Below are 24776 nucleotides of genomic sequence, written 5' to 3'. Positions count from 1 at the left end.
CCAAGGAAAATAGATGGGTCTTTAAATTTGATTTAAAACTACTGATGGTGGGACAGGACTTAATTTCTATAGGGAGATTATTCCAGAGTCTAGGGGCAGCAGCAGAAAAAGCCCTATCACCATTCGTTATTAGGGTTGCATTTGGGACTGAGAGAAGATGTTGTGAGGAAGACCTCAGTGGCCTAGAAGGACAGTAGGGTCTTAAAAGGTCACAGATATACTGTGGTGACATTCCATTTAGGGCTTTGAAAACAAAAAGTAAAACTTTAAAATGAATTCTGTATTTGACAGGTAACCAATGGAGTTGGGCCAGCAAAGGACTTATGTGCATATGGTTTTTTTTTTTGTTCCAGTAAGAAGCCTAGCTGCTGCATTTTGGACTAATTGAAGTCTAGCAAGGGTAGATTGGTTCAGACCTAAATACAGAGAGTTACAATAGTCCAGCCTAGATGTAACAAAAGCATGGATTACAGTTTCTAAGTCAGTATACGAGAGCCAGGGCTTTAATTTAGCTATTTGTCTTAGTTGAAAAAAGCTTCCCTTACCCACACTACTGACTTGCTTATAGAAATTCAAAGAGGAATCTAGGAAAACACCTAGATTTCTGACCTCACTGTGGCAATTTACAGCCAGTGGCCCAAGTGCATTTTTTATCTTAGGAACAGAGCTGAGTGGACCAAAAATAATTATCTCTGTTTTATTTTCATTTAATTTATATTTGTATTATAATTTAAGATATTTCTTAGATAGGATGATACATTTGTTTTATCCATGATTCATTTCTTATATCTTACCTATTTTAATTGTTTTACTATTTTTATTTTTTTATGGGGGGCGATTTTGGTTTCGGTTTGCGTATTGTTTGTTGCCTGAATTGAAGTGTTATGAAGTTGTGCGATCTGCCTTTGCATAAGTGCACAGTAAATGTGAGAGTGTCAGGAAGTAGCCTCAGAAGTGGGAGAGTATCAGTGAAAGGGAGCGATCTCAGAAAAGATCAATAAAACAGTTGGTGTTTTTGTTACCTACAGCCAAACTGCAACTGTGGGTAGGCCCATAGCGCCCATAAGCGCACTCTCACTCCTGCCATATTGCTTATTTCTTGCTCATTGACCTGTTTCTTCTTTGACCTTGTGGATAGACCAGCAAGCAACTGCACCATAGAGTGCAGGTGAGGATAGTTCTGGGCCTGAAGGTGAAGTAGGCTTACAATCTATGGGAATAGACTTACAATTTATGGATGAGCCACCCATTTTATATTGACCAGAAAATGATCTATTGTAAACTTTAATGGATGAATGTTGCCACTAGTACCCCTCTGGGTCCTTTTTTATATACACCCCTAAGAATTTTCCCTTGGGGATCAATAAAGTATCTATCTATCTCTATCTATCTAAGAAGAACCACCTGAGACATTATTTGTGTGGTCATCGCTGCGCGGCGGTCATATAGGTTTAGTCAGATTTTTAAAAAAAAAATGTTTTTCTTTTTCGCATGTCCAAATTTCCGTCAAGGATTCCCGAGACACTGTAAGACCGGGGTACACGAAACTTGGTGGGCATGTAACCCCACATGGATAGCATGGAACCTCCTTTTTTCGTTTTGACCTGTAGCCCCCCGCTGGACTGGACCCCCCGAAAGGAGGGTAGGGCAGACACAGTTTTCTGTGAATATCTCGAGAACCGTAGGGTTTAGGAGGACCATTTTTTTTTTGTATGTTGATCTCAAGGGGCCATGTCAACCCATTCCATAACCACTCATTTCATGTATAGCGCCACCTAGTTAAACACAAAAAAGTAAAAATGAGGTGTTGTAATCGCAGGTATCTGTGACCTAACATAGTCAAAACTGCACAAAATTGGAAGTGTAGGATCATTATGACACCCTCTGAATGCACGCCAAGTTTCGTGGAATTCCGTTCATGGGGGGCCACACAATAAATTTATTTATGTTACTATACACCAACTGGCCTGTAGGTGGCCGGAGACCGTTTTCTGTGAATATCTCAAGAACCGTAGGACCTAGGAGGTCCACCCTTTTTTTGTATGTTGGTCTTAAGGGGGCATGTCAACCTATCCCATTATCACTTATTTCATGTATAGCGCCACCTACTTAAAAAGCAAAACATTGGGTGTTTTCATCACAATATCTCTGCACGAAATTGAAAGTGTAGGATCATTATGACACCCTCCGAATGCATGCCAAGTTTCGTGGACTTTCGTTCATGGGGGGCCTTACAATAAAATAATTTATGTGTACATTTAGTGACCGTACACCAACAAGGATTCCCGGGACACTGAAAGACCGGGGTACACGAAACTTGGTGGGCATGTAACCCCACATGGATAGCATGGAACCATCGTTTTTCGTTTTGATCTGTAGCCCCCCCGCTGGACTGGACCCCCCGAAAGGAGGGTAGGGCAGACACAGTTTTCTGTGAATATCTTGAGAACCGTAGGGCCTAGGATGACCAATTTTTTGCGTATGTTTGCCTCCAGGGGTCATATAAACCCATTCCATATGCACATATGTGCATAAATAGATACACACGCACACACATACATTCACAGTAATCCTACGTATGACACATACTCACACAGTAGACATATATACGCATGCATACACATGCACACACACAGGCACATAAACAGGCAAACACACAAGCACATGCACATGCATGCACACACATACACCCACCCACCCACACACACACATAAACATAAACATGTACACGCACACATGCACACAATTCAAGAATTTCTCAGAATTATGAACAGGCAAGATGGGGGTGGGGTTGTATAAAATGTATTTTACATGTGAAATCTATGAACTAATCATGTTTTGGTACTTGTTGTCTAGCAGATACCAGTGAGAATTGAGTGTGCATAATGCAATTCAGTGAGACAGTTAGAATCATACAGTATATGCCTTTCAGCGTGACTTATTTTTGTGGAAATCATGTGCTGGACTGGGCGGCGGTCATATTTTGTACCGCTCTGTGGTACATGTAGTTGTAACAGCCACAGCTGATGTAGCTAAACCTACTGTATACAGAACAATTTGTTCAAATAGTCATATTAGGAGTGCTGATGTCTAAACTAACGGTGCGCGGCCAGCTCTCATTTATGAAGGACATGATGTGCACGCTATGATGCACGAGTGACCGTGGCGCAGAGGCGACGGGCAAATTGTCGACTTGCCTGATTGCTAACTTCCGTCATAGACTTTTTGCCAACATACTGCCAGTTACTTTTGAGCAAATTTCTCAAAAGGATATCTTGTTTAAAATGGTTTGTACACTCACCTCCAGTCAATGAACGTGCTATCTGTTCCAGTCAGCTGTGCTATGCGTAAACATCAGGCTGAATAACCGAGAACTGATATGGTTGTTGAATGAGTTGTCAGAGTCATAATTTCAGCTGCCAAACTGATGCGTCATGGTACACAGATAATGTCTATGATTACCAATGCGTTTTGAAAACTGGGTGTGGGTGATTATATTTACTAGGTGTGATGATGTAGATGATATTTAGGCCTAGGCTACTGGATGTAGGTGATGACAGGACAAGGTTTGGTCTGAGCTTTGGTGGGGACACTACCCACTAATTCCCCCGAAAAAAAAGGAAAAGCCACTCAACTCTTTCACCAGCCACTATAGATATATAAAATGATTAAAATGTGCTACTGTCCAACTACCAATGATTAAAATGTGCTACTGTCCAACTTGATCTGTGTAGCACATAATCTGATTTTAATATGTATACATATGTAGGCTATATTTAACATTTATTTTCTATTTGGTCTGTTATGAAATCATGCATTGACCCATTTAAGCACAGCTCAGTTTTAAGAAACTTAAATACATGCATGCTTAGCATTTTGTGAAAAGAATCATTAAGGCTACATTGACAACTCTTAACCATAAGCTGCCTGTATATTCTCTGATTCTAATATTTACAGATATCTAGGCGATGTAAGCACAGCTCCGTTTTAAGAAATGCTTAAAGCCGAAAGACCATGTTGAATTTTTCTACAATTTATTTCAAAACCGGATTACTCTGGAACAGCTAACTATACACGGGAATGCATTACACCTTTGTGTTCGGTAAGGTCTGCTGTTTATTCTGATAAATCAGTTGTCATGTGTTGCATGAAGAGTGTGTAGGCCTACGATATTCCACCGAGATGAATGGATGTGGATCTCGCGAACTGTTTATCACAGCTAATAGTGGCTATAGCATCGTTTAAAAGCTGAGAAAAGGCTCTTTCATGTGACACATGTGTAATGAGTAGCCTACTCGAGGAGTTCAACAGAGAAGAATGGATGAATTTGGACGCACTTCATATGCCTTGTAGTGAAGTGAAGCTGAAGCGCAGAGCAGGAGACTGCGGCTCACTGGTAGTTATTATAGGTAACTTCAAATCAGCGCGATTTACCCTTATAGGCTACTGCACATTACACGATCTGTACGAGATGATCCGCAGCAAAGTGAGAAAGTATTTAACTCTTTGTAGCGCATGTGAGCGCTCTCCCCCCCCCCCAGTATATCAAAAAAAAATATCAATCCCTAATGCAGACACGCAAGTCGTCCGCCAAAAAAATTCAAATAGGGGTGGCGTTATATTACATGAGTATGAAGTGATTTGCTGCTCCATAGTAACCAATGAAAGAAAATGACAGAGTTCCGAGGGGCGGTGTTGGGCACCATTCAGTCAATAAAACCAACCTGCTGTCTACAGTAGTCCTGCCATACATTTAACTGCCATCATAAGGGACAACAGGCTACTAAACCCTCATATCTTCCCGGACATGGAATTAACAGCTAAATTTCCCTCTGCAGAGAAATTGGTGTTCGTCGTCGGATACATTACGCTTATTTCTATCCTGTTGAAATGGTCATGGAAATGTTGGTGCGGATTCAGAGTTTACGTCCTGTCAGAATTTCGGCAAACTGACTTGAGAGTGTACGGACAGTGGGCGGGTAAGATTTTATTTCTTTATTTCTCATGTCTTAGATTATTATGACCTTTGCAAAGGATTTTTCTAAGAACGGACGAAATTGGATAAGAAAGAGTCAAGTCTAGCAAGCCTTTAGGTTATTATTATTTCCTAAAATCCATGCAGACTATACCTGCAGCGACGTTACAATCAACTCTGGGCATGAACAGTCTCTGTGGCCTCCCTTCCCTTCCCCATCCATGTCCCTCATCATTTTTATATTGGTTATGTTATTGCTTATAAATAACTCAGCAATCAATATGACACGTAAATATGTGGTTATTACCAAAGTCAACAATGAACTCTTTTAGTAGACCTTTATGCTATAGTCTGTCTGCCCTAAGTAATACTCTCAATAATATGTGCTTATGTCTTGTGAACTCGCACCACGCCCACACTCACGCACTTTTCTTCATGTTCATTCAAGTATTTATTCCCAAAGAAGTAGCATTACATTGTACAGTACATTGAGAAGATATCGCTGCAGAATTCATCTTTTGTGTAAAAAAAAAAAAATCTCCAAAAAGCTTTTATAGTAGTAGCCTACATGTGTTCAGTGTAGTGATTCAAAAGAGTGAGCTATAGACCAAAAACAGAAGGAAAAGTTTAAACCTGGTTATGCAAATAATCTAAAATAAAGACTTGGGGGAAAACTAAACTTTCTCGTCATTTTTATAGAATGTTCTATGGGTCCATGTTTCCCCACTAGCTAGCCCACAGCAAAGAAAAGGTTATTGATTTACTTTTACATGACATTTATTCATTTAGCAGAAGCTTTTATCCAAAGTGACTTATTAAGTGCCTTGCTCAAGCAAGCCAGGAATGGAACCCACAGCTTTTCAAACTACTGCATCCTCCTTAGCTACCACAACCTAATATTGTTGTTAGAACAGAGTTTCTCTTTAAAAAAATTTCTAAGAAGGGCAAAAAAGAGAGTTGATTAAAGACTGATTGAAAAAGAGACTATCGAGTCTATTAGTTAGTCAGTTAGTTGAGCAGTTATGTAAAAAAGTCATCACCTGACATTATTGGGATGAAACATCATTGGGATGATTCAAGCATTTATCTGTCTCTTTGTCTAAACATCCATCCACTCATCCATCCTTCTCTCCACATCCACCCAGCCACCCATCCATCAATATGTCTATATTCCTCCTTTACTGAAATGGTTACGATGTTTGATGTGCCAGAATTGCTTTTTGCCCCCTGGGGCAATTTTTTTTAACCAATTGAATAAACACATACAAATTGTGTCAGTTTTACACATTCATATTGTGTGGGATTAATGTACACCTTTCAATCATGTAGATACAAAGATGTTTTTGCACCTTTTACGGAGTGACCTCAAAGAGCTGCCATTATTATGCGCCGCTGCGATTTCCGTCAAGGATTCCCGGAACACTGAAAGACCGGGGTACACGAAACTTGGTGGGCATGTAACCCCACATGGGTAGCATGGAACTATCGTTTTTCGTTTTGATCTGTAGCCCCCCCGCTGGACTGGACCCCCGAAAGGAGGGTAGGGCAGACACAGTTTTCTGTGAATATGTCAGAACACAGATTGGGAATCAAGACCAGATCCAGTCGAACTCGCAGAGAAACAATTTATTATGACCGCCGCTAGCGAAGCTAGCGAAGCGGTCATATAGGGATTGTCAAAGTTTTTTTTTTTTTTTTTTTTTCCCGTCATCTACTTCCTGAAATTTTGGTCAACGATACCCGGGGCACCGAAACACCAGGGCACATGAAATTTGGTGGGTATGTAGCCCCACTAGACTTTTACGGAAAAATTTCGTTTGGTCCCCGGGGGCCACTCCCCCTCCGCGCTGGGCCCCCCGAAACCCAAAAAATGCAGTTTTTCCTCAATAACTACCTGAACCGTGGCACCGAGGATGAAGAAATTTTTATGGTATGTTGGTCTCAAGGGCCCACATCAACTTAGCCCATAATCACTCATTTGTGATTTGCACCCCCCCGGTAAAAAATGAAAATGCAATATCATTCTGCTTTAATCGCCCCTCTCTTCAGTAAAGACGTTCAGAACTGCACCAAATTTTATGTGTATGATTAACCTGACATTCTCTGGGGGTATGCCAAGTTTCGTAGAATTTCATCCATGGGGGGGTCTAAAAAATTAAGTTATGTGTACATTTAGTGACTCTACACTCATTGGCCTGTAGATGGTGGTGCACACATATACACATGCACACACACACACAGGCACCCACATACTATCGGTATTAGAACGGCCGATACATAATTACAAATTCAGTAGGATTAAAAGAAAGCCAAAATAAATATTCATCATCATCATCATGGCTGCATTTCCAGTATTGGCGATAAGTAGTCGTTTGTCCACTAGATGGCGCATCGTTGCAGTGAGACGTAATTTTGTTGGAAGTTAATCTTAAATGGGTTGGAAAGACACTATGCTTCCTACAAGGACAAGACTGTAGGCTACAGTAGTTTACCGCAGAGAACGTCTAAGGGTAGGATGATTTCTGCATGACATGTAATTCCCATTTCCTCTTGAAGCCGAAATAAATCTGAGAATGTTTATCGGACATGCTTGTTTTTTACTGCAGGTAGGCTACGTTAATCCTATCAATAGCAGAACGTAGGTAAAATAATGTTACCGTTAGCATGGTTGAGTGATGGAGGCCAATTTGATTATTGATGTATTTGTAGAAAACCATAAATGCGTTTATAAGCTACCAAGCAAATCGATAACAGCACTAATTGTATCTTTCGACTGTCATCTCATTTGCTTATGACCATAACCTAGGCTACTAACAGGAGCTAAGTGAGTTAGCCACAACACGTTCGCTACGTGATGGTTTTTTAATGGAAAATATATAGGCTACCTGAAAGATAACCTGTCTATGATCCCGTGATGATCTACAATCTCCATTTAAACCAGATGTTTTAGAGCGCACGTTGAGATGTATTCAGGGCAGGGCTGTACCTACACATATTTGTTGCACGTGCTACAAAAATCATTCTTTGCGATGAATGATTTAGTACCAACGTTACAAGGGTCAGATACAGTTTTGCCTATGGCTATTCCGTGAGACTGAGGCGCTTTTTGTTTGTTCGAAGTGCGTGTTTAGGGTGTGAGAGGGGAGTCGATGTGCTTTGATTCCAGCTTGGTAGTTGTAGTCTATGCGATTAAAAAACACGTGTGTGTGAAGTATCCAAACAATGATAACGCTTTCATTATGGCTGCTTTAGCCACAGACCTTGAGCTACTGTACAGTGGGTTGGGTTCCGTTTAGAAGTGTCCACTTCATTCGCCCTTTCCGTGATTCACAGCTACGTGAAATGTATTACTACTGATATGCAAAACTATTAACTTTTTCGCCAAGAGGTGGCAGCTTGATACTGTAAGGTGTAAGCCATTGGTTCCAACGGAGATTTTATTTGGGTCGCCAGCATAGCCTAGCGACAATTTGTGTTGTGTAATAGGCCTAGCATAGGGCCTACCTTATATAGCTTATAGTTTGTTAACAGTCACGGTTTTGTCATAACTCCCTCTATGCATTTTTGCATTTAGAATAGCTCTAAAACCGGGGGGCGAACACGTCGCAGGGGGGGCGCCAGTGCGTGGATATCTCAATCGCAAAATTAAACAATATTTCTATCGGGCGCCTACCATGGACTAGGCTGGGTGAAAATCAAAAGATTGCGTCAAAAGATTGAGCTTAACCATTGACCTCATGGTTGCAAAATGCAAGGGAACATGAATCAGCATATTATTTGCACAAACAATAACGGAGAGTAGCTCTTCAACTTTGCCCGTTAAAATGTGTATGAACAGTCTCGCAACGCATTTCATGAAGGCCCTTTGGACATGTCAGTTATTTGCACCACTGGGAAAAACGGCATTTTGTTTTAGACTACTGGTATTTCATTTGTGCATTGACAATAAAGCTGAATATCATTTGAACTAGATGACTAAACTTATGCATATGTAGAAGAAGAAACATTCACAAAAATCCATGACATGACCTCTCTTCTTGATAGCTGTTGAAAACTGCATGGAACTGACAGGGATTGTTTTGTTTAATAATAAATAAATAAATACATTATGCTGCTACCTTCTGCTTTTCCCAAATACAATGTAGCCTACAGGTGTACCTTTCATCAGTCCAGTTGCAATGGATGGACTGTGATGAACTGCCCTACTTGTGATTGTTTAGAGATTTTAAAGGTTTTATAACAATGTTACAGATTTTTTGGCCCAGAAACAAATCTATTCACCTTTGCAGCGCCAGTAGGCTACTTTGTGTGCGGAATGTGTGCAAACACACATTTCAAACAAGCATACACAAAAGTTTCAAGAGTGAGGAATGGAGTAGAAGATGGAGACAAATTCATTAATATGATTTATTTTCGCGGAATGGATGTGCAGGACTGAGCGGCGGTCATATTTTGTACCGCTACGCGGTACATCTAGTTTAGCTTTTAATTCAAACGGCAGGCAAAAACACAGTCCGGGAACGGGCAGAGTTCAAAGGCAGACAGGCAGGTACAGGCAAACAATCCAGACGGGGCAGGCAGAGGACTTGGTCGGAGACAGGCAGACGACAGGCAGCGGGCTAGGTCAAAACAGGCAGGGTCCAGAACTGGTAGAAAAGTTAGTCTTTTACTCACAAGTAAGTCAGGCAGCTAACAGCATAAACTGTGACGATCCGACAAACTAAATTAAAAAGGCAGGGTTTAAATACCCAACTGATTGACACAATAAGGTACAGGTGAACAGACAAAATGGAGGGAAAGGAACAAAGACAGGAAGTTGCCCAAATAAGGTTATGGGCGTGGCATTGGGCACATGATAGCACATGGCTAGATCAAAACAAAACAAAGAATTGTCATCACATTGACAGGTAGGGGGAGACAAAAACCAAAGTCCAGGCGAGGATCCTGACAGTACCCCCCCCTCTACCGACGCCTCCCGGCGGAGGCTCCGGGCGGCATGGGATGCTGACGATGAGTGTGGGATCAAAAATGTCCCAGACGCAGACCCAGCACCTCTCTTCAGGGCCGTAATCCTCCGAGTCCACCAGGTATTGGAGGCCACGACCCCGACGGCGGACATCAAGCAGGCGACGCACTGTATACACCTCAGACCCATCAATGAGTCGGGGGGGTGGTGGGGGCCTGGGGTTGGGACCCAAGGGCTTGCAGACAAAGGTCTTTACCCGGCAGACATGGAAGGTCGGGTGGATGCGACGGAGGGTAGGAGGAAGGTTCAGGCGAACCGCAGAGGGGTTGACCACCTTGGTGATGGTGTAGGGGCCGATGAAACGTGGGTTCATCTTGGGAGAGGTCACCTTCAGGGGAATATCGCGTGTGGATAACCAGACACGCTGGCCCTGGATGTAGCGGGGAGTCCTGGTGCGGTGACTGTCTGCCTGATGTTTGGTCCTGGTCTGTACGCGAATGAAAGCAGCCCGGGTATGCCTCCATGTCCGACGACAGCGACGTATGAATGCCTGTGCTGAGGGAAGCCCGACCTCCTCCTCCTGGGCTGGGAACACTGGAGGTTGGTAGCTGAGGCAGCACTGGAACGGAGACAAACCAGTCGAGGAGGACGGTAAGGAGTTCATGGAGTATTCCACCCATGGTAGCTGATGACTCCAGGAGGCAGGATACTGAGACGTCCGGCAACGCAACACTGTCTCCATTTGTTGGTTGGCCCGCTCTGACTGACCATTCGTCTGGGGGTGAAAACCTGAAGACAGACTGACTTTAGCACCCAGAAGTTTACAAAAGGCACGCCAAAAATGTGAAGTGAACTGGGGACCTCTGTCTGTGACCACATCCATAGGGAGCCCATGTAATCGGAAGACATGCTGAATGAGTAACTCAGCAGTCTCTTTAGCTCAGTGGTCCCCAAACTACGGCCCGCGGGCCGGATACGGCCCGCCACCTCATTTTGGGTGGCCCCCCAAAACATGTCCGTGGTATATAGCAACCGGCCCGCACGGGAGTACGACATCGTCAAACTATAACCTCCGCAATTTCCCCCATTCATTCTCTATGGCGAGTCTTAACAGTACACATGTAATACTCTTTTTGTCCACTGGTGGTTATTTTGGCGCTGTGTCGCGTTTGCCATCAAAAACGGAATGAAATGTAGGCCTTCCTGCAAACAATGTATGCTGACTGCATCAGTGCTCAAAGTATTGTAAAAGTTTATCAATTAATTGTTAATAACTAACTAACTTCTATTCAAGTCATATTTCTGGGACTTTCTGGGATAATTATTTCTATTTTGTATTCACTTGTTCAAATGTTCATAGGCCTACAAAGAGGTCACAAGTTCAGGTGAGTGAAAGTTAGAATGGTGCTCATTTCAGACCACTTCAGCGCTTCATAAAATTCTCATAGTTTGAGAACTTTACATTTTCAGAGTTCAGAGTTCACACATTTTTAATAAAATATACTTGTTTTGGGAATGCAAAAGCCTTTTTATTAGTATTATTTAATTTGATTTACGTTTTACACTGATATGGCATGATGGCAATATAAACACAGCTAACAATGGTATTAAATTGCAATAGCCTATAGATTAAATGTAATGGAATATTCAACTAAGGTAGACTGCTGTTGTTCACAGCACTAAGCTATTTATGGTTACTGATATACTCCGACTCTCTGGCCCTCTCTCAGAGCCAGGCATAGTAAGCTGGCCCTCGGAAGAAAAAGTTTGGGGACCACTGCTTTAGCTGAAGGTAATTTGGGTAATGGGACTAGGTGAACAGATTTAGAAAATCGGGTCAACAAAAGTAAGAATGGTGGTGTTACCATGAGATGGCGGCAAACCAGTGACAAAGTCCAGAGCAATGTGGGACCAAGGTCTCCTTGGTACAGGTAGTGGTTGCAGAAGGCCAGCAGGTGGTTGGTTGGAGGGCTTTTTCCGGGCACAGACAGAGCAAGCCTCCACAAACTCCCGCACATCCCTGTCCATAGCTGACCACCAGAAGCGTTGCTTAATGAGTGCAGTAGTGCGTCTTATGCCAGGATGACAGGCCAACTTGGAGGAGTGACCCCATTGCAAGACCTGAGGACGTACAGAATGTGGCACAAAGAGACGGTTAGAAGGGCAAGCGCTAGGACCCGACTCACCCGATTGGGCTGTGAGGACGATGGCCTCTATCCCAGGAGGCAGCTCCTATGAGGCACTTTGGGGACAGAATGGTGCTGGGTGCAGGAGCAGGATCAAAGTCCGGGAACTGACGGAAGAGAGCGTCAGGATTTTCATTCTTGGAACCTGGTCGATAGGACAGACAGAAGTTAAAACGGGAAAAAAACAGACCAACGAGCCTGCCTGGGGTTTAGACGCTTCGCTGAGCGGAGATACTCTAGATTCTTGTGGTCAGTCCAAACTAAAAATGTCTCTGCTGCCCCCTCCAGCCAATGTCGCCACTCCTCAAGTGCGAGTTTGACTGCCAACAGTTCTCTGTCTCCAATATCATAATTCCGCTCAGTGGGGGTGAGTTTGTGCGAGAAGAAGGCGCAGGGGTGAAGCTTTTGATCCGCCTCAGAACACTGAGAAAGCACTGCCCCCACTCCAACATCTGAAGCGTCCACTTCAACTACAAACTGACGAGCAGGATCAGGGCGACTCAAAATAGGAGCCGACGTAAAACGTCTTTTCAAATCATTGAATGCTGTCTTTGCAGCCGGTGACCAGGAGAATCTCACCTTGGAGGAGGTTAGGGAGGTGAGAGGTGAAGCCACTGTGCCATAATTCTGAATGAAACGTCGGTAAAAATTTGCGAACCCCAGGAATCTCTGCAACTCCCGCCTAGATGTTGGACAGGCCCAGTCCGTGACTGCCTTCACCTTCAGATTATCCATCTGTATTCCCTCCGTCGTGATAACATGGCCCAGGAACGACATTGTCTCCTTGTGAAATTCACATTTCTCCGCCTTGACATATAACTGGTTCTCAAGGAGACGTTGCAGGACATGACGGACGTGCTGGACATGCTGGGAGGTAGACTGAGAGAAGATCAGGATGTCATCCAGGTAAACAAAAACAAACGTATTCAACATATCCCTCAATACATCGTTAATCAGGCACTGGAACACGGCAGGACAATTGGTGAGGCCGAAATGGCATTACTAAATACTCGTAGTGACCTGAAGGGGTGTTAAAAGCAGTCTTCCACTCATCCCCCTTCCTTATTCGGACAAGGTGGTAAGCGCTGCGGAGGTCAAGTTTAGTATAGTGTTTTTTACAGTGATGTTATTTAGACCCCTATAGTCGATGCAAGGACGCAGGGAACCATCCTTCTTCCCCACAAAGAAGAACCCTGCACCAGCTGGAGGGGAAGAGGGTCGGATGAGACCAGCAGCCAATGATTCCTCTATGTATTTACTGATAGCCTCCATTTCGGGAGGAGACAGGGAGTAAAGACGGCCCTTAGGGGGCGACGTACCAGGCAAAAGGTCGATGGCCATGTCATAGGGTCTGTGCGGAGGCAGGAAAGTTGCTCGGGCTTTGCTGAACACAGCCTTGAGGTCCAGGTATTCAGGCGGTACACCAGACAGGTCCAGGGACTCATCGGAAGCAGACTGGTGACAGGGGTGCAAGAGCATTGCGCAGGCAATTAGACATACAGAATGGACTCCAGCCTAGAATGGTGTTATTAGACCAATCAATGTGGGGATTGTGCTTGACTAGCCAAGGATGGGTGCCTCGGGCAAGTCCAGCAGATTGCCAGAAATGAGTAGACTCACCGGTGGTGTGACATGAGATATCTGGGCAAGCCTTACTCCGGGTAGTGCCTTGGCCTCCAGGGGTGTCTGCAGCTTGGCTGGTGAGAGGTGAAGTTCAGAAGCCAGGGAGACGTCAATGAAGTTGCCATCAGCCCCAGAGTCGATAAGGACAGAGATAGTGTGGCGGTGAGTACTTGTAACAAGTATAGCAGAAACAAGAGTGTGGATGGCAGGGGAGGGATGAAGAGGAGTAACACTCACCAGTAATCCCCCCTCTACGGGCGAGCGCTGCCTTTTACCGAGTACGGAGCAAGGTAGTGGCCGAATTGCCTACAATACAGACAAGAATTGGTCTCTCTTCTCCTTGTTCTCTGTTGGTGCTTGTTGGGACCGAAAGGGAGCCTCCCCATTAGATACTCTCAGGCCTCGCCTGGAATCTTGTTCACCAGTACGCAGCTTCAAGCGTTTGTCGATCCGAACTGCCAGATCCACAAGGTCATCAAAGGTGGGCATTAATTCACGGGTGGAGAGTTCATCTCTGATGGCTTCAGAGAGTCCATTGAGGAATGCATCATACTGTGCCTCAGCATTCCAACCACTGGTGGTGGCGAGGGTGCGGAAATCTATGGCGTAGTCAGAAGCGGATCTCCTTCCCTGACGGGCCTGCAACATCATCCGGGCGGCTTCTCTCCCCTGCACAGCACGATCAAAGACCTTCTTCATCTCGTCTGTGAAGGCCCGGTAGTTGAGACAGACTGGAGAGTCTGCGTCCCACACAGCCGTTCCCCACTCTCTTGCACGTCCAGTCAGGAGGGTTATTACATACGCAATCCGGGACCAATCAGAGGGGAAGGTGGCGGGCTGCAGCTGGAACACCAGTGAACACTGAGAGAAAAATGATCTGCAGGTTCCCGGCTCCCCAGCATAAAGCTCCGGAGCCGGAAGCCGGGGCTCTCGAACAGGGTTTAGAGATGGGCCGGGTGGACTGGGCTGTGGCTGCAATGGAGCTGGAGATGTCCGTTATGTTGGTTGTCATGGCTTCTAGGGATCTTTGCACAACATCAAATTGAGATTGATGTCGACCGAGGAGCACTCCTTGCCTCTCAATCACAGCTTTCAACTGCTCAAGATCTGCTGATTCCATCTTGGTCGGATCGTACTGTCAGAACACAGATTGGGAATCAAGAGCAGATCCAGTCGAACTCGCAGAGAAACAATTTATTTAGCTTTTAATTCAAACGGCAGGCAAAAACACAGTCCGGGAACGGGCAGAGTTCAAAGGCAGACAGGCAGTCAGGTACAGGCAAACAATCCAGACGGGGCAGGCAGAGGACTTGGTCGGAGACAGGCAAAGTTCACAGGCAGGTAGGCAGACAGGTTTGGGCAAACAATCCAGACAGGGCAGGCAGAGGACTTGGTCAGAGACAGGCAGAGTTCACAGGCAGGCAGGCAGACAGGTTCAGGCAAACAATCCGAAACGACAGGCAGCTAGGGATGTGACGCTCGAAGCTGACGTTTCGAAACAGTGTCGAGCTTCCGAAACGCAAGTGTTTCGAACAGTGTTTCGAAGTGTGGTTCAAAACGCCCATGTCACGTGACCATGGCTTCGTGGTGTTTCAATTTGGTTTGGACCTTACCGCGCGAGCCAATTACCCGAGTAAACACCTGTTTGATCTAAATTACAAAGTCCCAGAATGCTTAAAAGTCATTCAAACACATCCTATCTTTGTGGGTTTTTTGTGAGGAGAGAGATTTTGAGAGATATAGCGACATAGAGACATATAGAGATATAGCGATTTATAATGCATTCTTGTGATTGATAGGTTAGTGATATAGATTAGTTGACAGGCTAGAGACAGACAGTGAGCGATAGTTTAGATAGATATAGTCTAGTGACGTTAATATTTAGATAGTAGCAGAAGTAAAAAAATATATGACTGATGCCTTTATTTCAAGAACAGCTGACCCTTTGAAATACTGGCAGGAGAGGAGAGTGGTTTATCCAAACCTAACTGTGATGGCCAAAAAATATTTGTGCATGCCAGAAACAAGTGTGCCTTGTGAAAGAATTTTTTCCAAGGCTGGGGAGGTTTATTCAAAAACAAGAAACAGATTAAATGCCAAGACGGCAGAACAACTGTTATTCCTAAATAAAAATGTATGTTGACATACAAAAAATGTGTTGTTTATTTTTCCCATGTTGTACCTGTTTAGTCTAACGCATGTATCCTTTATTTCCCTACAACATGTTCCCAAAAAAAACCCTGGGCCATAAGCATAGCCTACATTTTAAAACCATTGTAGCATTTTCCTCTCCAGCATATTCCAAAGGATAATGTACTATGAAACTGAAATAACAAAACATCTAACTGGCAGATATAAAAATATTCTTGTTATTGAAGGCATATAGTCTGAAATTTCTAAGCACCAGCAGGGAATCGAACACCGGACGCTCCGGCCAAATGCAAGTGTGTTAACCACTCAACCACGTAGCTGTGGACGAAATCGTGCGTTCCATGTTGGCTATTTATATTCTTCGTCTGAAGCAGTTGTGCTTCACGGTCAAAATGTGATGGTGACATCTAGTGGCTAGTTTTGCTAACATGGAGTTACGGGTGTCGGATTGTTTCGAAACCTCGACACATTCCGGCGCAATTGCTTCGAACGTCTCGTTGTTTCACAAAGCCTCGTTCTGCCCATCCCTACAGGCAGCGGGCTAGGTCAAAACAGGCAGGGTCCAGAACTGGTAGAAAAGTTAATCTTTTACTCACAAGTAAGTCAGGCAGCTAACGGCATAAACTGTGACGATCCGACAAACTAAACTAAAAAGGCAGGGTTTAAATACCCAACTGATTGACACAATAAGGGACAGGTGAACAGACAAAATGGAGGAAAAGGAACAAAGACAGGAAGTTGCCCAAATAAGGTTATGGGCGTGGCATTGGGCACATGATAGCACATGGCTAGATCAAAACAAAACAAAGAATTGTCATCACATTGACAGGTAGGGGGAGAAAAAAAACCAAAGTCCAGGCGAGGATCCTGACAGAATATCTCGAGAACCGTAGGGTTTAGGAGGACCATTTTTTTGTATGTTGATCTCAGGGGGCCATGTCAACCCATTCCATAACTACTCATTTCATGTATAGCGCCACCTAGTTAAACACAAAAAAGTAAAAATGAGGTGTTGTAATCACAGGTATCTGTGACCTAACATAGTCAAAACTGCACGAAATTGGAAGTGTAGGATCATTATGACACCCTCTGTATACACGCCAAGTTTCGTGGAATTCCGTTCATGGGGGGCCACACAATAAATTAATTTATGTTACTATACACCAACTGGCCTGTAGGTGGCCGGAGACAGTTTTCTGTGAATATCTCGAGAACCGTAGGGCCTAGAAGGTCCACCTTTTTAATGTATGTTGGTCTTAAGGGGGCATGTCAACCCATCCTATTACCACTTATATCATGTATAGCGCCACCTAGTTAAAAATTAAAAAGCAAAAAATTAGGTGTTTTCATCACAATATCTCTGGCTGACATGGTCTCAAAACTGCACGAAATTAAAAGTGTAAGATCATTATGACACCCTCCGAATGCATGCAAAGTTTTGTGTACTTTCGTTCATGGGGGGCCTTACAATAAAATAATTTATGTGTACATTTAGTGACGTACACCAACAAGGATTCCCGGGACACTGAAAGACCGGGGTACACGAAACTTGGTGGGCATGTAACCCCACATGGATAGCATGGAACCATCGTTTTTCGTTTTGATCTGTAGCCCCCCCCGCTGGACTGGACCCCCCGAAAGGAGGGTAGGGCAGACACAGTTTTCTGTGAATATCTTGAGAACCGTAGGGCCTAGGATGACCAATTTTTTGCGTATGTTTGCCTCCAGGGGTCATATAAACCCATTCCATATGCACATATGTGCATAAATAGATACACACGCACACACATACATTCACAGTAATCCTACGTATGACATACTCACACAGTAGACATATATACGCATGCATACACATGCACACACACAGGCACATAAACAGGCAAACACACAAGCACATGCACATGCATAGCCCCCCCCGCTGGACTGGACCCCCCGAAAGGAGGGTAGGGCAGACACAGTTCTCTGTGAATATCTTGAGAACTGTAGGGCCTAGGATGACCAATTTTTTCCGTATGTTTGCCTCCAGGGGTCATGTTAACCCACACATGTGCACAAACAGATACACACGCACACACATACATTCACAGTAATCATACGTATGACACATACTCACACAGTAGACATATGTACGCATGCATGCACAGGCACATACGCAGGCACACACACAAGCGCACATACACACACACACACACACATAACATAAACATGTACATGCACACATGCACACAATTCAAGAATTTCTCAGAATTATGAACAGGCAAGATGGAGGTGGGCTTGTATAAAATGAATTTTACATGTGAAATCTATGAACTAATCATGTTTTGGTACTTGTTGTCTAGCAGATACCAGTGAGAATTGAGTGTGGATAATGCAATTTAGTTTAGAGACAGTTAGAATCATATAGGCCTTTCAGCGTGATTTATTTTTGTGGAAAAAATGTGCTGGACTGGGCGGCGGTCATATTTTGTACCGCTCTGCGGTACATCTAGTTTCTGTATGTAACTGAATTAATCAACTTATTCATATTTAGTTGCGTAATGACCCCCGACCCACCATGGGGGCCCTTTCTGGTAAGCACCAGATACTTTTGTGTGTGCACCAGATACTTTTGTGTGTGCACCAGATATTTTTGTGTGTGCACCAGATACTTTTGTGTGTGCACCAGATACTTTCGCATGCTCACCAGAAATGCAAAGCCCCTTAGAGGATATGGGCAAAAATAGCACATCTGTACAGCACAACCTAGAGTATGAAACTATCAAGTGAGTGAGAAACAAGTAAGATGAATTGAAGACTGTAGCCTACTGAAACACTGCAATAGCACACGTTTCATACACTTACACAAGCACGCAGTGACACAGATGGCAAGAATTGCACCATAGTCAGTAGGCAGCAAGCGTCATCAGCAGCAGCAGTACAGATACACATTAATGAGAGTACACAGTTGATTAAAAGTCCTTTTAAAGTTTGAAATGTCGCTTTGGCTTGATGCAAGTGTGTAGCCTGTATGACCTGGGCTTGTTCAACACAGTCCTGAAAAAAATATGGAGAAAGTGCACAGTTAATGTGCATATGTGAGTATTGATTTGAGCTGTAACTGCAATGAGGACCTCATTGGTCAGACTTGGTCACAGGACAGGAAGCAGGGGAAGGAAAGCAGGTTGTGTTTATGAGGGATAATATATTGTTACAAATGATCGCTTTTTCCCTTTCTATGACAAAACAGTGGTATCCTGGTTTCGAGATGGTGTCCCTTGGACTTGGACATTTAGCTGCCATCGCCGTAATGAGCCAGGCTCATTTTCATAGAATGTTATTTAATTGTGGAGTTTATCTGATTTATACGTGTTGGCCATTGCCCAAATAAGACCACTGTTTATTTGATAAAAGCCTAATTATATCCTGTTCCTGCGGAAAACAAGCAGCACATCATTATGGCATCAGTGCTCAGTCGTGATTTTTTTCCTGTGAGCTCCTTATCATCCTGGAAAACTATTTGTACAGTCGAAGGATGGTTTGGTTCTGGAAGTACAGAGATAATTCCCGTTCCTCTGTGCCGAGGAGACCCATTTTTTGGAATGTTCTAGTGGCAAGTGGACATTGACACAATGAAAGTCCTCTATCTGATGAATTGTTGAACCTGGACCTGCCCCCATTCAGAAGGTCAGGGAGTCAAGTCTCAATCTTCTGGAATGGCAGACTTAAAGGTGCAGTCAGGGATTGCACAGGAAGTCGTGTTTGTTTGTGTTCATGTTTACATTTACATTTGCAAAAAAACGTACATTATATTTTAACCAGAGACCAAACGAAACATGCAGGGTCACCCCTACCTTCAGAAAAATTCCCAGAAAAATTCCACGCAGGGTTTCGTTTTTGTTTGGTGGACGGGTTGCCCCCACTTCCTTTGTTTCCAGTTTCTGGAGCCTTTCGCAGTCTACTACTGACTGTACCTTTAAAGTCAGTGGTAGGCTATAGCAAACCATTGATTAATGACATATTTAGTCGTCCACCAATCAAAGGGCTTGGTAATGTGGCTAATGAGGAGGAGAATTGGGATGAGAATTTAGAAGGCTGGTATGCGGGAACAGTGGTGGGCCCTTTTATGCCTCATAAGTCATAACAATGTCTTGTTTGATTACAGTGGTTACTGGATCCACTTCTGGAATTGGTCTGGCCTATGCCAGTGAGGTGAGTAGCTGCTCACACACACCAACACAAAAGCACTGTCTGCTTCTTTTAGTAGTAAACTTCACAATGTGTTAAAACATTTTCCTCCACAAGGATTGGTCCCATTTTAGATTAGATTAGATTAGATTCAACTTTATTGTCATTGCATAAGTAAGGACAACAAGTACAACGAAGTCGTATTTCATTGAACCTCTCTAAATCATATAATAAGACTAATCCACATGACAGGGCATGGGTACCAGGTGTGGAAGTCATTAGAAATCCTTATTGCATTTAAAAAAGTCTCATAAATAACATGATGACATTTAATAACAGGAAGCAATATTTGAGTTGCATGTGTGTTATTTATATGGTCTGCATTTATTATGGTAGTTGAACTGTGAGGTGTAGAGATTATGGCATTTTATAGTTTTTGGGTACTGTTTTGTCTCATTGTCAGATTGAAAACTGATATTGTTGTGTCTGTTCAATTCTAGTTAGCAAGAAGAGGCTTGGACATTGTCCTAATTAGTCGGTCAATGAAGAAGCTTCAAGACGTAGCAGCGGAAATTGGTGAGTTATTGATAGTTGACTTGAGTCCAAACACAGAATTGTTACCAAATCACACATATACATGTCTTATTAACATGAAAAACAAGGTTTTCTGTTTGAAGGAGGTTGTGGCGTAATCAGATGAAGTATGATTGAAGGCCTTCATACGTAAGAAAAGGTTCTTTTAGGCAAGTCCCCCCACTTGCAACGTGCTTTGAGCAGTTATTGGGCAGCTATTTTGGGCACACTGCGCGTGTGCAAGGCTTTACAACACTAAGCTGCGAGATCACACCACATGATTGGCACGTGATTGTATTCACATGTCGACTTTTGGCACCGGAAGGGGCGGGATATGTGTAGACAACTGCCATATTGGCGTTACAGAGGATTCTTTGTGTCTCCTAGAAAGTATCTGCTTAAAGTTCACATGGAAATTACTTGTGTGTATTTCAGAGAACCGTTATGGCAGGCAGACCCGTGTCATTCAGACAGACTTCACTGAGGGTCATCAAATCTACCCTGCAATAGCAAAGAATCTAAAGGGCCTAAACATTGGCATTTTGGGTAATTTGACAGAAGATGTGTGCAATCTGTACAATGCATTATTTCATTTATTTTTAATCATTTAATTATTGTAAAATTATTTTAGACAGAGTATATTGCTACCTGTCCTCTAAGTCTGCCCCTATTAAAAAAAATGTCATAGCATGCTTTGGTCAATCCACACACATTCTTATTTAATTTTTATCTTATTTGTGGTCATGTAGTGAACAACATTGGTTTGAACTACAGTGGAGTGTTGGCCAATTTTTTGGATGTGCCAAACTGTGAACAGGTATGGTGACCTAAAACTAATTGGCAGACTTATGAAGCTTATTAACTTTGAGTTTACAGTTAACAAAGGTAAAGGGGGGGTTGGGATAAAAGTTATCATAAAAAAGTTTTCATTATTATTATTAAGAATAACTTAAAATATCTTCTACAGGCTCCAGTGGTTTTAGATTGTTTATGAGGTTTTATTATGTGCAGACAGATTGCAGCCTGTGTGTTCTGTCATTTATGTATTGTAGACATTAAAGGCTGTGTGTTCTGTCATTTATGTATTGTAGACATTAAAGGTAATTCTTATGCTTTGTGTCCCCTTTAGAAAATAACCCAGATGATCAACTGCAACATCCTCTCCCTCACTCAGGTCTCAGCTTACATACCTTTCTGATTGTTTGTCTGTCTGCAGAAAAAGCGCGGAGAGACCCTAAAAATAATGTGAAGCTACATATCTGTGTACTCTCTGTTGTACTATTTTTGTGAGTGGGGTCTTTATTTGTACATGCAGAAGCTTATAGTGTCAGAGGATACATAGACAGCAAGCGCATATTGTACCCCAATAAAGGGAGCATTTTGTTGACTGCCATTCTCATCTTGCTTCACTATACTGAGATAGTGGTGGATTGAGTTCTCCTTTTGTATGATATTTTATAAACCAAACTTGTTTACCGTTTACCGTTATTGTTCTAAATATTCATGCTCATTTGATACATATGATAATCATCCACATTTTTTCACTCTCTAGATGACCAGGATAGTTCTACCAGACATGGTTGAAAGGTTTGAGTCCTAATGATTTTGTAACAGTGTTAAACTGGATTAAAGCATCACTCCAAGTATATCATTGCCTTGATTCTTACTGAAGTCTCTGTGTATGTTTCTCAGGGGGAGAGGACTTATAATTAACATGTCCTCAGAATGTGCCTCCCAGCCCCAGCCCATGGTGACTATGTACTGTGCAACTAAGGTGAGATCATCTTGCCGAACTTAGACACATTCATTACACATGTTGTGTTTTCGAAGGTATGCAATGTGTTAGTGAGTCAGAGGTCAATATCCAAAACCTGTTTAATGATTATAATAATACATTTTTATAAAATTATCTTTGTCATGAAAATAAATGGTCTCTTTGGAACTCTGTAAACATTGATTACTACTTCATAAAATACCTGCCAAGAGTTCTTTCAAACACTGCTTATGTCCAAACCATGGTCCAAACCCTAAAGAAAGATGCCCACACAGACACACACACACACACAGATACACACACACACGTTGTGTTCTATGCTGAAACCTAGTGATCAACTCTAAACTACTGAATGCATTTATTGAGTAGTTCAGATACTTGTCCTTTCATGTCTCCTCAGATTTTTATGAACTATTTCTCAAGATGTCTAAATGCAGAGTACAGGTCAGATGGGATCACAGTTCAGGTAAAAACTACATATTTGCTTGCTGTTATTGATGAAATATTTTTTGTAAAGGACCAATTCTATAATGATTTGGTTTTAACTCCATCTACATTTAGTAATGCATGTATTAAATCACGCACTGATTTGTTCATTCATTTATGTATTGATTTGTTTGCTTGTTCGTTCATTCTTTCTTTCTTTCTTTTATTCTTTTTCTCTCTCTCAGTGTGTTGCTCCCCTTCTGGTGCATACAAACATGACCCAGCATATGGGTATGAATCCTCTGATGAAGAGCGCTCCAGAGTTTGCCCGGGAGGCTCTCAACACGGTTGGCTACTCCACCTACACCAGCGGCTGTATGTCTCACGCACTGCAGGTCAGAGGCCACACACACAGATGCATAAGACATGGTGCCCATGACACAGTTACTTTATATTTGTCCTTTGTAAAACAAATATACACTTCCTATCACTTTTTTTTTACAAAGGACGAAGACTGGAAACTATGCACTAAAAGATCACTGTTCATAATGTAAAAATAAACACAATACTGCCCCAGCCTTTCCTGCTAAAGCGATTCTTTTCACATCCATCCATCTTATCCAGTGATATGCCAACAGAGCTCAAATGAATGGTGTGGTTTATTCTCTTCCCCACAGCATATCGCTCTGTCCGTCTTCCTCCCAGACTGGGTACGTCTCTCTCCCTTCTGTATGAAGCACCTGCAGAAATACGCCCTCAGTGTTCACCAGCAGCTGAAGGAGGCCTTGGCCGAGTACTCCAACAAGGAGGAGTAGTGAATGACGAGCTGCCTGCAGTCTTTAAAAACTATTACAAAAACGCTCAAATTATAAAGAAAGATGTGAGAATCGTCGGCCTTTCTGAAAATGCAGCGCTCTTGGACGTCGGACTACCTGCAGTACTGAGACATTACCACGGGGAAATGGTCATTCATCAAATTGGAACTTGATGTGGAGCGAAGTCATTTTCCACGTCAAAGACCATTTTTATAAATGTGAACTTTGGCGTGGGTTTGACTCTAAAATCTAATCTGTGCTTAAGAACATTTTATAAATGCGGCCTCAGGTTTATTGTCAGATTCAGTCCATAGGAACAGCACATTGAGGGGACCTCTGACCTTATTTTTACATGAAACACTATACATAGTATAATAGCACTTTTACATGGTATGTATCAGATAGTTAATAATAATAATGACATTTTATTTGCAGAATGCTCAAGAGTTGCTTCACATGCAAGTAATAATAGGTTAAAACAGCCATTTAGGAGCAGGGAGTAGGGAGGTAGGAAGGGGGCCTGGTTATGGGGCTTTGTGGATGTTGAGAACTTGGGAAGAATTCTTTTATATAATCTGTTGTGGCAGGCAGCCAGTAGAATTGTTTGAGGAGAGCGGGATGTGGTCAAAGAAGCAGGGGAGTGAGCAGGCCTGCAGCAGAGCGCTGGATGTGTTTTATTTTAAGACTTTGGATGATGTACTATAGAGGATGCTGTGTCAGTAGTCCTGTCTGGGAGTGATGATGAGGACCAAAGATGTGCTATGTTATTTAGATGAAAAAGTTAGTTCTGGTGGTTACCCATGACAACTGTGCGAAAGACCAAAAAGCTGTTTTAACTTTTTAAAAGTTTTACGTTGTTTTCTATTACTACATTTGTTATGTAGGAAAATGTGCCATGGTGCAGAAAAATGGTCTGGTGTTTTCAGACTCAAGATCTGAAATGCTGTGTGTGTGTGTGTGTGTACATGCAAAAATCTAACACATGAAGTATTTAAATGATTTTCATTGGATTGTATGATCATATTTTTGACTAATCTCAAATTCACATTGTATATGGACTGAAGTGCTTTATTAAGCTTGTTAAATATTATATGTAAAATAAAATACATATTAAATCAAAATT

At 42.8% G+C, this 24776-nt stretch overlaps 1 protein-coding gene across 1 annotated transcript; it reads left to right on the top strand.

Moving 5' to 3' along the window:
- Nucleotides 1-4758: 4758 nt before the first annotated feature.
- Nucleotides 4759-24703, top strand: hsd20b2 (hydroxysteroid (20-beta) dehydrogenase 2). Its single transcript, XM_076275094.1, has 11 exons — nt 4759-4979; nt 20043-20089; nt 20566-20641; nt 21074-21184; nt 21388-21455; nt 21768-21812; nt 22191-22225; nt 22331-22412; nt 22813-22878; nt 23084-23233; nt 23516-24703. Exons 1-11 carry the CDS (start codon nt 4808-4810, stop codon nt 23651-23653), a joined length of 990 nt encoding a protein of 329 aa, XP_076131209.1. The 5' UTR covers nt 4759-4807; the 3' UTR covers nt 23654-24703.
- The last annotated feature ends 73 nt before the right edge of the window (nt 24704-24776 follow it).

The sequence above is a fragment of the Alosa pseudoharengus genome, unplaced genomic scaffold, assembly GCF_046254945.1.
Source record: "Alosa pseudoharengus isolate Yale_2024_CS ecotype anadromous, Long Island Sound unplaced genomic scaffold, YU_APseudo_1.1 YU_APseudo_1.1_scf_8, whole genome shotgun sequence".
NCBI classification, from domain to species: Eukaryota; Metazoa; Chordata; class Actinopteri; order Clupeiformes; family Clupeidae; genus Alosa; species Alosa pseudoharengus.
This window is presented reverse-complemented; position numbering and strand designations above follow the sequence as displayed.

Coding starts and splice junctions, on each gene's coding strand:
- hsd20b2 (XM_076275094.1), top strand. CDS start 4,808: ATGGAATTAACAGCTAAATTTCCCTCTGCAGAGAAATTGGTGTTCGTC. Junction 22,879..23,083: donor CAGATGGGATCACAGTTCAG/GTAAAAACTACA, acceptor TCTCTCTCTCAG/TGTGTTGCTCCCCTTCTGGT. Junction 23,234..23,515: donor GTATGTCTCACGCACTGCAG/GTCAGAGGCCAC, acceptor TCTTCCCCACAG/CATATCGCTCTGTCCGTCTT.